Below are 14,000 nucleotides of genomic sequence, written 5' to 3'. Positions count from 1 at the left end.
TTTAAAATATCCTGTGAATATGACATAAACGTGACAATGTACTTTCATTAAAATATGAAATGTGGACTATTTGAACATTATATGTACCAAATATGGTATTTGTAACTGTATTACAACGATGTTATACACTTCCTTTTAGATAGCTCCGTTACAAACGTATTCGTCCTCGGATGTACACTTGAAGTAAATGCTTCAATAAAAGACAATCCATTAATAAATTTATAAAATGCTTTTCAGCAAAAACACATCATTGGGTACTTTAGAGCACAATTTTGCAATGTGATTGATGGAAAAGATCATTATCGGCGCTATTTATTTTTGTTGCCTCTAGAGGGCGCCACTGAGTTTGTTTTGCAGGTTGCCGCTGTGACCCGGTAGTGAACGGTAGAGCCCGGTCGCCGGGGTCATTCTCGTCATGGCGTGGAGGAGTTGTGTAGTGAGATGGGTTAAAGAGGACTTTATCTTCCTACACAGCCGCGCAAGCAGGTAGTTTTTACGAGTACAACTTTAAATTTAACATAACAGTGTTGTATGTGCAACTGACAATGACAACAGATGGTAACTTAGCGGGAGAAATGCACAGAAGCGATAGCGAGTTATATGTTCTTCACTCAGTTGGTGTTACCTTGTAAACGGGTTGATATGATGACAGTGGGGTAAAGTAACTTTAATACATTTGAAAATGTTTCTGCAGTGGCATTCAGTGTTCCTTCAGAAATCAAGTCGTTTTAAATGAGTAATTAGATAGACTGTAATTACTCCTATCAGACTAGAGTTCAAACACCCATCATGACACGTCTTGTGTTGTAATCTTACTGCAGCACAGCTCACTTGCTTGCTACTGCTGTAATAAACTGACAGCCAGGTTGATTTTCCTTGAACTAATCTTACGAGTATGCATTAAAATATACACCATGTAATAATTATATATTTATTAATATCTAATATTATAATCTTCTAATGATAAGTTTATCAGTTGATTGTATTAGTGCTACAATACATTGAATATTTGTTGTGTAGGTTTCTCCATTGCCACCAGCAGAGATGTGGTTTTCGCAAGGTAGCAAAGAGGGCAGAGCCCAAGAAGGAAACAGAAACCCCTGAGATGCCACAGATGGAGCCGCCCGTGCCACATAAACCAGAGAGGTCGTTCAGCCGATTGGTCAAACCGCTGGTCTTCACCGTGGGGGTAGGTAGACAGCTGTGGGCCACTGTGTTGCCCACATGTCTTCCTGTGTACTAGCTTATAGTACTGTATGTATGTGGTACTGACCCCACACACACTGTTAGGGTCACATGTTGGCGTGTAGTACTGACTCCAGGTCAGTTTACAGGCTGTTCGTTTGGAGCTGCAGCGATCTGGCAGTACGAGAGCCTAAAGTACCGTGTGCAGAGCTACTTTGACGAAGTACGAGCTGATTGGCTGGAAAAACTGCGACCACAGAAACAAGGAGATTTTCGGAAACAGGTGAGGTGTGTGTGTGTGTGTGTGTGTGTGTGTGTGTGTGTGTGTGTGTGTGTGTGTGTGTGTTCATATGCCCACTCATGTGGGTGCCTCTGTGCATGCCTTCCTGTCAAGTCAGATTTATTTCTAGAGCATATTTTAAAAAGTGTCAGCCCACGTAAAACCACACAGTAAAAGTTGGTTAAACAAGAAAATTTTAAGACACATCACTAATGATAACTGTGAGTTGCAAAGTGACAAAAGATAACTGAATATATGATTTCTAGGAGGATGCAAACACCTGAGTGAAATTGTAAAAGATTTAATGAAAAGACAGCACCACAAAGAATTCTGGGAGTTTGGGGCAACAGTTAAAACAACCATGGAGCCATGCCATGTAAAAATAAATAATCAAACATTCAACTGAATCGAGGTGTGTGGGGGGAGCAGATCCAGGTGTAATTCTCTCCTCTTTCTTTGGTGTCCGTCAATAGTCTTGGAGCTACACCAAGTAGCTTCAGGCATTACGGATTTGACCGGTAAACTGCCAAGTCCATGCGACTTGCCTTGATCAGTGGAAGGGAAGATGAAATTGTTCTTCATGGACAGATGCCCACACAACTGTACTTATGAGCTTCTCAGAGTTAAAAGCAGAATTTAAAATGACACCCAAAGTTCCTCACCTAGCGGTGTACATCAACAGAAAATCACCTCAAATTTACTGACCTTCTGTCAAATTTGCTGACCCAATTTTGATGACTGTGTCTTTATTACCAGGTGAATCAATGGTGGAATAGTCTGAGTGAAGGCCAGAGAACGGTCACAGGTCTGACCCCACCAGCATTCAGTAATCATCAAAATCCTCTTTTCTCCCATAACCTTCCAGTTTCAACATGTGTGTTGTGTGTGTCCCTCAGGCATCATAGCCGTCAACGCCCTGGTGTTTTGTTGTTGGCGAATTCCAGCACTGCAGCATGCCATGGTGAAGTACTTCACGTCTAACCCTGCCTCCAGTGAGTCACGTCGCTTGTGCTCACGTCGTGCTCACGTCGTGCTCACAGGGCAAAGTTGTGCTGCTTGTTCACTGTTTAAAATGGTTGTCCATGTAATTATGATGTCTATTTTTGTCAGGGATGTTTGTTTTGTCTGTAAGGTAGATAATTTGATTCTGTATAACGTTAGCGGTGTTGGTGTGTTGCCCACGCTGTGGTGTGTGTGGCCCACGCTGTGGTGTGTGTGTGTCTGTACAGAGGCGCTGTGCTGGCCCATGCTGCTGTCCACCTTCAGCCACTACTCGCTCTTCCACATGGCCGCCAACATGTACGTTCTCTGGAGCTTCTCCTCCAGCATCGTCAACCTGATGGGCAAGGAGCAGTTCGTGGCTGTCTACCTGTCTGCAGGTATTACCTCTGCGTGCGAGGCGCAAGTTTGCGTGAGTGCGCATGTGAGTGCGCATGTGAGTGCGCATGTGAGTGAGTGAGTGAGTGAGTGAGTGAGTGAGTGAGTGAGTGAGTGAGTGTGTGTGTGTGCACGTGCACGAGTGAGTGTGTGTATGCGTGAGTTTGTGAGTGCACCAGTGCGTGTGTGTATGAGTGGCTGTGCGGGTTGTAATCTGTTCTGTGCTGCCGTGTGACGTCTGTCAACTTGTCTTCAGGCGTCATCTCCTCGTTCGTCAGTTACGTGTGTAAAACGGCCACAGGACGCCTGGGACCCTCGCTGGGTGCCGTAAGTTTATCCATCACAGTTTATCCATCACGATCAACAGCTGACACGTTCTCACCGTCCTTCACTCTGTCTGGTGAGTAAGTGGCGTTGACGTCGAGCCCTGTCTCTCAGTCAGGGGCCATCATGACCGTGCTGGCGGCCGTGTGCACCAAGATGCCAGAAGCGAAGCTGGCTGTGATCTTCCTCCCCATGTACACCTTCACTGCTGGAAACGTGAGAACCCACAAGCACCTCACACACCTCACTGTCAGGGAAAGTGCCATTCGCAGTCGAAAGGCTGCTTGATTTATCAAGAACAATGAGAAATGTGATTATAAACCAAATGTAACATTTAATTTTATAAAGACCAAACTAAATGAACAAACTAATTATGCAGTATTTACAGAATTCACCCATAATGCAATGTTGTAAATGTCAATGTATGTTTAGTTATTGAACATTTAATTATGTAATTGGTATGTAGCACCAACACGCATGGTATGTTGCTTATATACACATGATATAAGAAAGTATACCATCACACACAGAGAAATCGGAATATGAGAGACAGACTAAAATTGTGTGTATTGGCATACGTTATCGTGTGCACGATCAGATTTCATCCCAAAGCTGTGGTTGTGCTTTACACTGCTGGTTATACCATTATCCTCAAAAATCGATCTCACGTTTGTCTTCTCTGTGATTCTGCTTCATAATACAGGCACTTAAAGCTATTATTGCCCTGGATACAGCAGGCTTGATTATGGGATGGCAGTTCTTTGACCACGCTGCTCATTTGGGAGGGGCTCTGTTTGGCGTGTAAGTCACACTCGTGTACACTGTACTCATGTTGTTCTGTTGTGTGTGTGTGTGTTTTCTGGGTGCCTCTGTACTTGGGTGCACACACTTATGTTTAGGTATGTATGTTTGATGGGGTGTGTGTGTGTGTGTGTGTGTGTGTGTGTGTGTGTGTGTGTGTGTGTGTGTGTGTGTGTGTGTGTGTGTGTGTGTGTGTGTGTGTGTGTGTGTGTAGGTGGTATATCCTCTACGGTCATGAGCTGATCTGGAAGAACCGAGAGCCACTTGTGAAGTTTTGGCACAACATCCGAACACGGGGGCCTGGCGCCGGGGGCAACGGCTCCCTCTAGTGCACTGGGAGAGAGATGGAGGAACATATGCACGGACCACACACACACACACACACTCTCTCTGACTCTCCCACGTCACACAGATGCATAGGTCCTAATCAAGTCTTTATTCAGACCTCTTGTTATTGCTTCCTTCCTGGTTTAAAGGTGCGCGTGTGTACGTGTGCATGGGGGTATGTGTGGGAGTGTGTGTGGGGGGGTGTGTGGTTGTGTGGGAGAGTGTTTGTGTGTGTGTGTGTGTGTGTGAGTGGGGGTGTGTGAGAGTATGCGCGTGCATTTGTGGGGGGGTGTGGGAGAGTGTGTGTGTGTGGGGGGGTGTGTGTGAGAGTATGCGTGTGCATTTGTGGGGGTGTGTGTGGGAATTTCTTCACTCATCCCTTAAGGTGCCATTTGACTTTTTTTAGCACCTCTAACTAAGACACATGAAGATCAGAACAATTCCCAGATTCCCAGAGTGTCATCACCCATCCCAGGCCCAGCTCTCGTTAGCACAGGGTCATCACCCATCCCAGGCCCAGCTCTCGTTAGCACAGGGTCATCACCTAGTCCAGGCCCAGCTCTCGTTAGCACAGGGTCATCACCCATCCCAGGCCCAGCTCTCGTTAGCACAGGGTCATCACCCATCCCAGGCCCAGCTCTCATTAGCACAGGGTCATCACCTAGTCCAGGCTCGGCTCTCGTTAGCACAGGGTCATCACCCATCCCAGGCCCAGCTCTCGTTAGCACAGGGTCATCACCTAGTCCAGGCCTAGCTCTCGTTAGCACAAGGTCATCACCCATCCCAGGCCCAGCTCTCGTTAGCACAGGGTCATCACCTAGTCCAGGCCCAGCTCTCGTTAGCACAGGGTCATCACCCATCCCAGGCCCAGCTCTCATTCGAGATGTCCCTGCTCTTGTAAGGGTTTACACCTTCAGATTTACAGTATACAACTCTGTTCAGGCATCTCGGTATTACAGAGTCTGTTAGTTATAACAGTTAGTTATATGGTTTCTGTGTTTAGTTTTTTTTTTTTTTTTTTTTTGATTTTTTTATGAATAAAATGTTTATTTAAAGTCTGAACTCGTCCCTGATCTCTGAGTGGCTGTTGACAATGAAAATAAAGAGTGCTTTGTTCACATGGAGAGGAATGGAATGCAGGAGCACAATGTGGTGAACCCAGAAGCCTCTCTTCCCTTCTTCCTCTCTTCCCCTCTTCCCTTCCTCTTCTCTTACCCTCTTCCCTTCCTCCCTTCTTCCTCTCTTCCCCTCTTCCCTTCTTCCTCTCTTCTCCTCTTCTCTTACCCTCTTCCCTTCCTCCCTTCTTCCTCTCTTCCCTTCTTCCTCTCTTCTCCTCTTCTCTCTTCTCTTACCCTCTTCCCTTCCTCCCTTCTTCCTCTCTCCCCTCTTCCTCTTCCTTTCTTCCCTTCTTCCTCTCTTCTCCTCTTCCTCTCTTCTCCTCTTCTCTTACCCTCTTCCCTTCCTCCCTTCTTCCTCTCTCCCCTCTTCCTCTTCCTTTCTTCCCTTCTTCCTCTCTTACCCTCTCTCATCTGGCTACTGAAGGAGGTTCACACCCAGATGTCTATCTGCATATCACAGCAGTACATTGTGAACTTAGTGGGAATCTGTGGCGGTGAGGAAACGACCTGATGAAGTTTAATAGATGAGGTCTACACAGTAGAGGAGGACGAGGTCGTGTCTGTAAACCACGTGATGATGAGGTTTAACAGCTCTACACAGTAGAGGAGGATGGGGTCGTGTCTGTAAACCACGTGATGATGAGGTTTAACAGGTCTACACAGTAGAGGAGGACAGTGTCATGTCTAAACCACGTGATGATGAGGTTTAACAGCTCTACACAGTAGAGGAGGACAGGGTCATGTCTGTAAACCACGTGATGATGAGGTTTAACAGGTTTACACAGTAGAGGAGGATGGGGTCGTGTCTGTAAACCACGTGATGATGAGGTTTAACAGGTCTACACAGTAGAGGAGGACGGGGTCGTGTCTGTAAACCACGTGATGATGAGGTTTAACAGGTCTACACAGTAGAGGAGGATGGGGTCGTGTCTGTAAACCACGTGATGATGAGGTTTAACAGGTCTACACAGTAGAGGAGGACGGGGTCATGTCTGTAAACCACGTGATGATGAGGTTTAACAGGTTTACAAAGAGGAGGGTGGGGTCATGTCTGTAAACCACGTGATGATGAGGTTTAACAGCTCTACACAGTAGAGGAGGACAGTGTCATGTCTAAACCACGTGATGATGAGGTTTAACAGCTCTACACAGTAGAGGAGGACGGTGTCATGTCTGTAAACCACGTGATGATGAGGTTTAACAGGTTTACAAAGAGGAGGGTGGGGTCATGTCTGTAAACCACGTGATGATGAGGTTTAACAGCTCTACACAGTAGAGGAGGACGGGGTCGTGTCTGTAAACCATGTGATGATGAGGTTTAACAGGTCTACACAGTAGAGGAGGACGGGGTCGTGTCTGTAAACCACGTGATGATGAGGTTTAACAGCTCTACACAGTAGAGGAGGACGGGGTCATGTCTGTAAACCATGTGATGATGAGGTTTAACAGGTCTACACAGTAGAGGAGGACGGTGTCATGTCTGTAAACCACGTGATGATGAGGTTTAACAGCTCTACACAGTAGAGGAGGACGGGGTCATGTCTGTAAACCATGTGATGATGAGGTTTAACAGCTCTACACAGTAGAGGAGGACGGGGTCGTGTCTGTAAACCACGTGATGATGAGGTTTAACAGCTCTACACAGTAGAGGAGGACGGGGTCATGTCTGTAAACCATGTGATGATGAGGTTTAACAGGTCTACACAGTAGAGGAGGACGGTGTCATGTCTGTAAACCACGTGATGATGAGGTTTAACAGCTCTACACAGTAGAGGAGGACGGGGTCGTGTCTGTAAACCACGTGATGATGAGGTTTAACAGGTCTACACAGTAGAGGAGGACGGGGTCGTGTCTGTAAACCACGTGATGATGAGGTTTAACAGGTCTACATAGTAGAGGAGGACGGGGTCGTGTCTGTAAACCACGTGATGATGAGGTTTAACAGCTCTACACAGTAGAGGAGGACGGGGTCGTGTCTGTAAACCACGTGATGATGAGGTTTAACAGGTCTACACAGTAGAGGAGGATGGGGTCGTGTCTGTAAACCACGTGATGATGAGGTTTAACAGGTCTACACAGTAGAGGAGGACGGGGTCATGTCTGTAAACCATGTGATGATGAGGTTTAACAGGTCTACACAGTAGAGGAGGACGGTGTCATGTCTGTAAACCACGTGATGATGAGGTTTAACAGGTTTACAAAGAGGAGGGTGGGGTCATGTCTGTAAACCACGTGATGATGAGGTTTAACAGGTCTACACAGTAGAGGAGGACAGTGTCATGTCTAAACCACGTGATGATGAGGTTTAACAGCTCTACACAGTAGAGGAGGACGGTGTCATGTCTGTAAACCACGTGATGATGAGGTTTAACAGGTTTACAAAGAGGAGGGTGGGGTCATGTCTGTAAACCACGTGATGATGAGGTTTAACAGCTCTACACAGTAGAGGAGGACGGGGTCGTGTCTGTAAACCATGTGATGATGAGGTTTAACAGGTCTACACAGTAGAGGAGGATGGGGTCGTGTCTGTAAACCACGTACGATGATGAGGTTTAACAGGTAAACCACCTGGCTGTGATTGCTGGGTGCTCTTTAAAATCTTCCTCCATCATCACTGGTACATGTGTCCTCCTTACTTGTGAAATCTGCTTGAAACCTCCTGTGTAATAAAATACTGTGTGTGTGTGTGTGTGTGTGTGTGTGTGTGTGCGTGTGTGTGTGTGTGTGTGTGTGTAAAAGATTGCAGGTTGATTGTGTTTAATGCTCTGTTGAAACTGCTGTTCTACATTGTAGCTTCTGGTCAGGGACTTTGATCCCAGGTAAAAAGAAATGATTGACTGGAACTCGTTAAGGGGGGGTGGGGCCTAAACACAACTTTACTGCTTCAGACATGTGGCACCTCACTCTAAACAGTAAACACACACACATATGTATATATATATATATATATATATATATATATGTGTGTGTGTGTGTGTGTGTGTGTGTGTGTATGTAAGCACTTTGCTTAATAAAGGACTTTACTACAATTTTTATATCTACTTAACTAAGTACACTGCAGTGTGTGTGTGTGTGTGTATATGTATATATATATATATATATATATATATATATATATATATATATATATATATATATATATATATATATATATATACACACACAAACACACCTCACCGTCCTTACCTGTATCAGCTCAGTCACCACTGCTATGTCATCTGTCGCTGTTGTGGTGATTTAGGCGGCCTCAAATCAATTGTGTGTGTGTGACCAAGTTTTTGGAGTGAAAAACAGCACTGGTTTTCACTTTCTGATTGGCTCTTCTCTCTGTGGGACACTCGTGGGGTCTTCCCCACACACGTCATTCAGTTTGACCGCTGTGTTTCAGGGTGAATGACCCAAAATCAATATTAACACAGTGACTGGGTCCAGCAACTCAGATTTAATTGACATTTTCAGCGTGTTCCAGCTATAAGAACACCAAAAATAAACCATCATACCAGGTACTACTGAGATTCAGGGATCTCAGAAAAGGTAAGTGTAGGCTAACTTAAATTAAATGGCTGGGAATGGGAAAACCAGCATTACTTGGTGCTGATACTAACTGTAGTAATGTCTGTTGGTGTCTTGTGATTGTTGCAACGGGGGAGAGTCTGGTAACAACCTAGATGGCACTTGAATGCTGTTGAATGCTACCGTGTCCCTCTGTGCTTCTGTAGCACTGGGCAAAGGTTCATCTTGAGGTCTAAGATCCCGACAGGCTGGAGTGTGGAACGGTGGTACATTAAAAACTAGTGTAAATGACATAAACCTCCTCAGCAATCAGGTTTACAATACAGAGCAGGACATTACCAAAGGTCACACTCTCCTTCACCGACTGCTTCCTGCAGCCAAACCCTGAAAACACACACAGACCTATTGTGTTGTTTCACATCATATGAGTCAATTACCTATTTACCAAGATCTCCACGTTTTATTATTTACAGACATTATTTCTTTTAGGAGTTTCTTTATGCTCTAAAGTGGGTTTGCTTTGTTATATTTTTGCGGACTACCAGTCTCCGTTTGTCAGGATCATTGCAATTTTGGTCTGTCCTAGAAAGTGAAATTTTATAGGAGTTCTACAGGACTGAGGTAGTGAATGTACTTCTCCCACTGTGTTGGTGTCTGGCAGGAACGACTCTGTGAGGTCCAGACTGTTCTCTGTTTAAACATTTCTCTGTATTTTTGCTCATTTGTTTTTCCCCCTCATATTTTGCCTTCCTGAGAGGTCAAGGCTGCTCTGTCAGTGAGCGCTGTCTCTCTGAAGAAACACAGCCTGTGACCAGACTCCAAACTGGTGTGCAAGCGTAACCTTTACAACAGTACAAAGCAAATTTGATAAAGGTTACAGAAATAATGGCCTACCATGAGGTGTTTACTGGTTTCATTACGCTAGAGATACAGTAACATGTGATCATGAAACAAAGTTTTCACTGATACTGAATTTAATCAGGTTAAAGAACCTTGGTGTTTGGTTAATTTTTACGTCTATTAGCATAATAGCATCTCTTTCTCACCACACGTATCTCTTTCTCTTCACACGTCTGTCTACACACGTCTCTCTCTTTCATCACACGTCTGTCTACACACGTCTTTCTCACCACATGTCTGTCTACACACGTCTCTCTTTCTCATCACACGTCTGTCTACACACGTCTCTCTTTCTCACCACACGTCTGTTTCTGCGGGGCTTTTCCCTCGCTCTGTCTCCCAGCAGGGATGGCGGAGGTGATGGTGGAGGTGATGGGGCTGCTCCTGGCCGTGATCGGATGGTGTCTGGAGTCCAGCAGCACGAACTCAAACATGTGGCGTGTTCACAGTCACGCCGACGCGGTCGTCACCAGCAGCTCCCAGTACGAGGGCCTGTGGTTCACCTGTGCCTCCAACTCTCTGGGGGCCATCCAGTGTCAGAGATACAAAACCGTGCTTGGGTTGCCAGGTGAGAAAACACCACTGTGTGTGTGTGTGTGTGTGTGTGTGTGTGTGTGTGTGTGTGAGAGAGAGAGAGAGAGAGAGAGAGAGAGAGAGAGAGAGAGAGACATTTACTCCATTATTTATTATAGCTAAAGTGATATTATGTAATACTTATTTAAATATCATTGAACACAGCAGTAGCAATGAGCCCAAGTGATGTGTTTATGATTATGTGTGATGATGTGTGATGACAGAGATGTACTGCAGCGCCAAGACTCACAGCAATAATGGTGTCACACACAAGTGTGTCACACACAAACCCAAACACACACATCAACACATGCAGCACTCGGTTGCCGACTGCAGCGTCACCCCGCGCGCATGCTCGTTTGTGTGTGTGTGTGTGCGTTTCTGCTGTGGCCTGTCTTATCGGAGTGTTTGAAACGGGTCCGTTAGTGGCGGTTGGCTTTTACTGCGCTGTTTCCATAGACACTTCCACAAATGGAAACCCTGTGTGCTAACTGCCCCGTGAGCTCATTCATTATCCTCATCACCTCAACTCGTCATAGTTTCTATAGGGATGGGCCCAGGTTTATGACTTTATTGCTCCTCTGACTAAAGTCCAGTATGTCATGCACCTTGTGTCCCTCACACACACTCTTACCTGCGGACACTGCTACACCGGAGCTTTCTTCTGCTGGGGAAGTCGTGCGTTACGTCTTTTGCTGGTGGAAAGAAACCAGGAGGTTCGATACCCTGGGGCTGCATCTGTACTCTTGATGCTGGTTCGCGAACGGGCCACCAGCATCCTTGTGAACAGAGACTGTCAAGCGTGACAAGTGTGTGTGTGTGTGTGTGTGTGTAATCTGTTCTATTGGATCCAGCCCGTCACAGAGCAAGGAAGTCCAGGTGTGGGTTAGACCTTTAGCGGAGTGTGTCTCCTGGTGATCCTGGTGTGTGTGTGTGTGAGTTGTGATAATGTCGATGGGTACGGAGTTGCTGGGATTCCTGATGTGCGTGGGTGGCTGGCTCCTGACGGCCGTCTCCCTCGCCAACAACTACTGGCGTGTCACCTCGTTTGCTGGCAGTGTGATCACGTCCACCCGCCAGTACCAGAACCTGTGGCAAGCGTGTGCGGAGGCCAGCACGGGCATCCGAAACTGCCGGCGCTTTGAGTCGCTGCTCGCTTTGGAAGGTAACGGGATTTGGTGTGAAGAAAGTAGAACCCTTCGAGGACATTATGCAGACCTTGGGTGAACATGGCACTGTGGTTTGACTCAACTTGTAGCTTGTCTCTCTCTACCATATCTATGTAGATCAACGATGTGTCTTTGTGTGTTTGTGTGTGTGTGTTGTAGGGTATGTGCAGGCCTGCAGAGCTCTGATGATCATAGCTCTACTTCTGGGTCTGGTCTCCATACTGTTGTCTGTACTTGGACTCAAATGCACCAAGCTGGGTAGCATGACTGAGCAAGCTAAAGGCAAAATCACCCTCACCGCTGGACTCCTCTTCCTCCTCTCCGGTCTGTTTCTCTCCATCCCTCTTTCACACACACGCACACACACACACATGCACAAATGAGGTACCATACCATGCAGCACACATCCACAGGGACACAGAAACACACAAAGGTTATGGGTCATGCTTAGACACACATGCGTGTCCGCAAACCTAAAGCATTTGTACATCCTATGTTCATCGAATCGTTTGTCTAAGTAACTTTGCATTCCTGTTGCGTGTTAAGGAAGTTGGTGTTAAGTGCAGGAATAGTCCAGTTTTCCTCTGGTACCTCTTTTGTTGAACACCTCATCATTCAGGAAATGCTCTTATTCAGAGCAACTTATGTAAATACTTTCGCATTTATTAGTATAATGTGTGCTTGGTGGGAATCGAACCAATAACTTCACTGCTATTTTTTCTATTCTTCTCTCCTTCTTTGCCTCTCTCTCTCTCTCCCTTCCTCTCTCACTCACAGGGGTGTGTGTACTGGCGGCTGTGTCCTGGTACGCTGATCGGATTGTGCGAGAGTTTAATGATCCGTTTTACGTGGGCACAAAGTAAGTGATGGAGCAAATATCCACACATATACATGAATGCACACTATACACAAATACAAACATCCACACATAAACATGAATACACACAATTCACAAATACAAACATCCACACACATGAATACACACAATGCATGTGTGTGTTTGTGTGTGTGCGTTAGGTTTGAGCTGGGTACTGGTCTTTATCTGGGCTGGGCAGCAGCTGCACTGGTGATTCTGGGAGGAGGGACCCTGTGTGGGTCCTTTAGAAGAGCAACAGGACCCGGAAACACAAGGTGAGAGGGTTTCTCTCTCTCTCTCTCTCTCTCTCTCACACACACACACACACACACACACACACACACACACTCAGACATTAATTCCCCTGCCATACATATCTCCAGTCTATCTCTCACTAACTTTTTTCCTGTTAGCTTTGGTAATAACAGAAAGTCCGAAATAACAGAGAGTAGCCCTTCAGTAAGTCAAAGACACCGTAATCTGTAACAATACATTTTAAACTAACCCTCCCAACACTGCTTATAAAAACACACACACACACACACACACACACACACACACACACACACACATAGGGAGAGAGGGAATAATACATTCACAAACCTCTGAGTACCTGTTGAATTATTGACAGTAAACGATGTGATTGGAAACTGCATGCTGCAATTGTCTCATTCTCCACAGGGCTTACACCTATAACTACACTGCCGGGCAGGGCCATCAGATTTACAAAACTCCTCCTGCATCAGAGAATACCAGCTCTAAAGCCTATGTCTGAAACATCTCGTAACTGTCTTTAGTTCTAGAACTTTTATCACTTGAACCATGAAGAAAATATTTTTAAAACGTAAGACAATTTACAAATGTGCTGGTATTTGTGTAAAGTCTGTTCTGAAAGGATGTGTATGTGTGTGAGTCTGCGTTTTATAGCTGTGTGCAGGCATTGCGCGTATGATGATGAGCTAAATGAATATGGTTATATGTTTTTTTTTTGCATGTTACATTGTTAGATTCTCTATTTGTATATGACAGAACTTCATGGTGTTTTATTTTTAGGTTATGGCAGGAGTTAAATTAAAATATAACATTGTATTAAACCTGTTCTGAATAAAATAAACAATATACAGTATACATTACCAAAAGCCTCAGACTATATGAGTTATTTGACTTTTACCAAGCAAACTGCCTCCCTCTGGTGGGCTTTAATCATAATTACTACATTGCTTACATTTTTTCAATTGCTGGTCTCTTTACGGGAAAATCGCTGCTTTTATTCTGACTCTCTGTTGGCTTGAAGATGTACTAGGGAACAGCAACACTTGCAAAATGTGGACTTGATCTGTAAGATGTGCAGATGTGCCAGACAGAGCATGAAGACATGTACGTGTCCTTGCCTGGCCTGGAATCAAGAAGTCCTACAGTCACGTTGTTATGGAACCTTCAGCAGCCCACACTTTCTGCTCAAGGATGTATCTCAGTTCACGTCCGAGAAAACCAGCCTTTGGTGTAAAAATGGCACTGAAGGTCAATTAATTTGTCTTTCTTGACTTAAAGGTGGGGGCGGCATGGTGGTGTGGTGG

At 45.4% G+C, this 14,000-nt stretch overlaps 2 protein-coding genes across 3 annotated transcripts; both read left to right on the top strand.

The window, feature by feature from the left end:
• Positions 1 to 329: 329 nt before the first annotated feature.
• On the top strand, positions 330 to 5,300 carry parlb (presenilin associated, rhomboid-like b). Its single transcript, XM_076975939.1, has 10 exons — positions 330 to 486; positions 1,021 to 1,189; positions 1,328 to 1,468; positions 2,222 to 2,270; positions 2,362 to 2,457; positions 2,695 to 2,844; positions 3,099 to 3,169; positions 3,281 to 3,382; positions 3,870 to 3,967; positions 4,182 to 5,300. The coding sequence occupies exons 1-10, from the start codon at positions 416 to 418 to the stop codon at positions 4,294 to 4,296; spliced, it is 1,062 nt and encodes a 353-aa protein (XP_076832054.1). The 5' UTR covers positions 330 to 415; the 3' UTR covers positions 4,297 to 5,300.
• Positions 5,301 to 10,020: 4,720 nt separating this feature from the next.
• cldn15lb (claudin 15-like b) lies at positions 10,021 to 13,378 on the top strand. 2 transcript variants are annotated; one of them, XM_076976725.1, is made up of 5 exons: positions 10,021 to 10,393; positions 11,727 to 11,891; positions 12,345 to 12,426; positions 12,585 to 12,698; positions 13,105 to 13,378. In XM_076976725.1, the coding sequence occupies exons 1-5, from the start codon at positions 10,174 to 10,176 to the stop codon at positions 13,196 to 13,198; spliced, it is 675 nt and encodes a 224-aa protein (XP_076832840.1). In that variant the 5' UTR covers positions 10,021 to 10,173; the 3' UTR covers positions 13,199 to 13,378. The 2 variants fall into 2 exon arrangements, with proteins under 2 accessions (XP_076832840.1, XP_076832841.1); XM_076976726.1 differs by lacking the exon at positions 10,021 to 10,393 and adding an exon at positions 10,657 to 11,563.
• Positions 13,379 to 14,000: the final 622 nt, after the last annotated feature.

Source organism: Brachyhypopomus gauderio, chromosome 16, assembly GCF_052324685.1.
Source record: "Brachyhypopomus gauderio isolate BG-103 chromosome 16, BGAUD_0.2, whole genome shotgun sequence".
In the NCBI taxonomy this organism is placed as follows: domain Eukaryota; kingdom Metazoa; phylum Chordata; class Actinopteri; order Gymnotiformes; family Hypopomidae; genus Brachyhypopomus; species Brachyhypopomus gauderio.
Note: the sequence above shows the minus strand (reverse complement) of the source record. Positions and strands in the feature narration are given on the sequence as shown.

Bases quoted from the DNA above. Each gene is read 5' to 3' on its own strand.
- parlb (XM_076975939.1), top strand. From the start codon at position 416: ATGGCGTGGAGGAGTTGTGTAGTGAGATGGGTTAAAGAGGACTTTATC. The intron at 1,190-1,327 runs GTAGGTAGACAG...ACTCCAGGTCAG, and splicing joins CGCTGGTCTTCACCGTGGGG to TTTACAGGCTGTTCGTTTGG. The intron at 2,458-2,694 runs GTGAGTCACGTC...GTGTCTGTACAG, and splicing joins CACGTCTAACCCTGCCTCCA to AGGCGCTGTGCTGGCCCATG.
- cldn15lb (XM_076976725.1), top strand. From the start codon at position 10,174: ATGGCGGAGGTGATGGTGGAGGTGATGGGGCTGCTCCTGGCCGTGATC. The intron at 10,394-11,726 runs GTGAGAAAACAC...TGTGTGTTGTAG, and splicing joins AACCGTGCTTGGGTTGCCAG to GGTATGTGCAGGCCTGCAGA. The intron at 11,892-12,344 runs GTCTGTTTCTCT...TCTCACTCACAG, and splicing joins ACTCCTCTTCCTCCTCTCCG to GGGTGTGTGTACTGGCGGCT.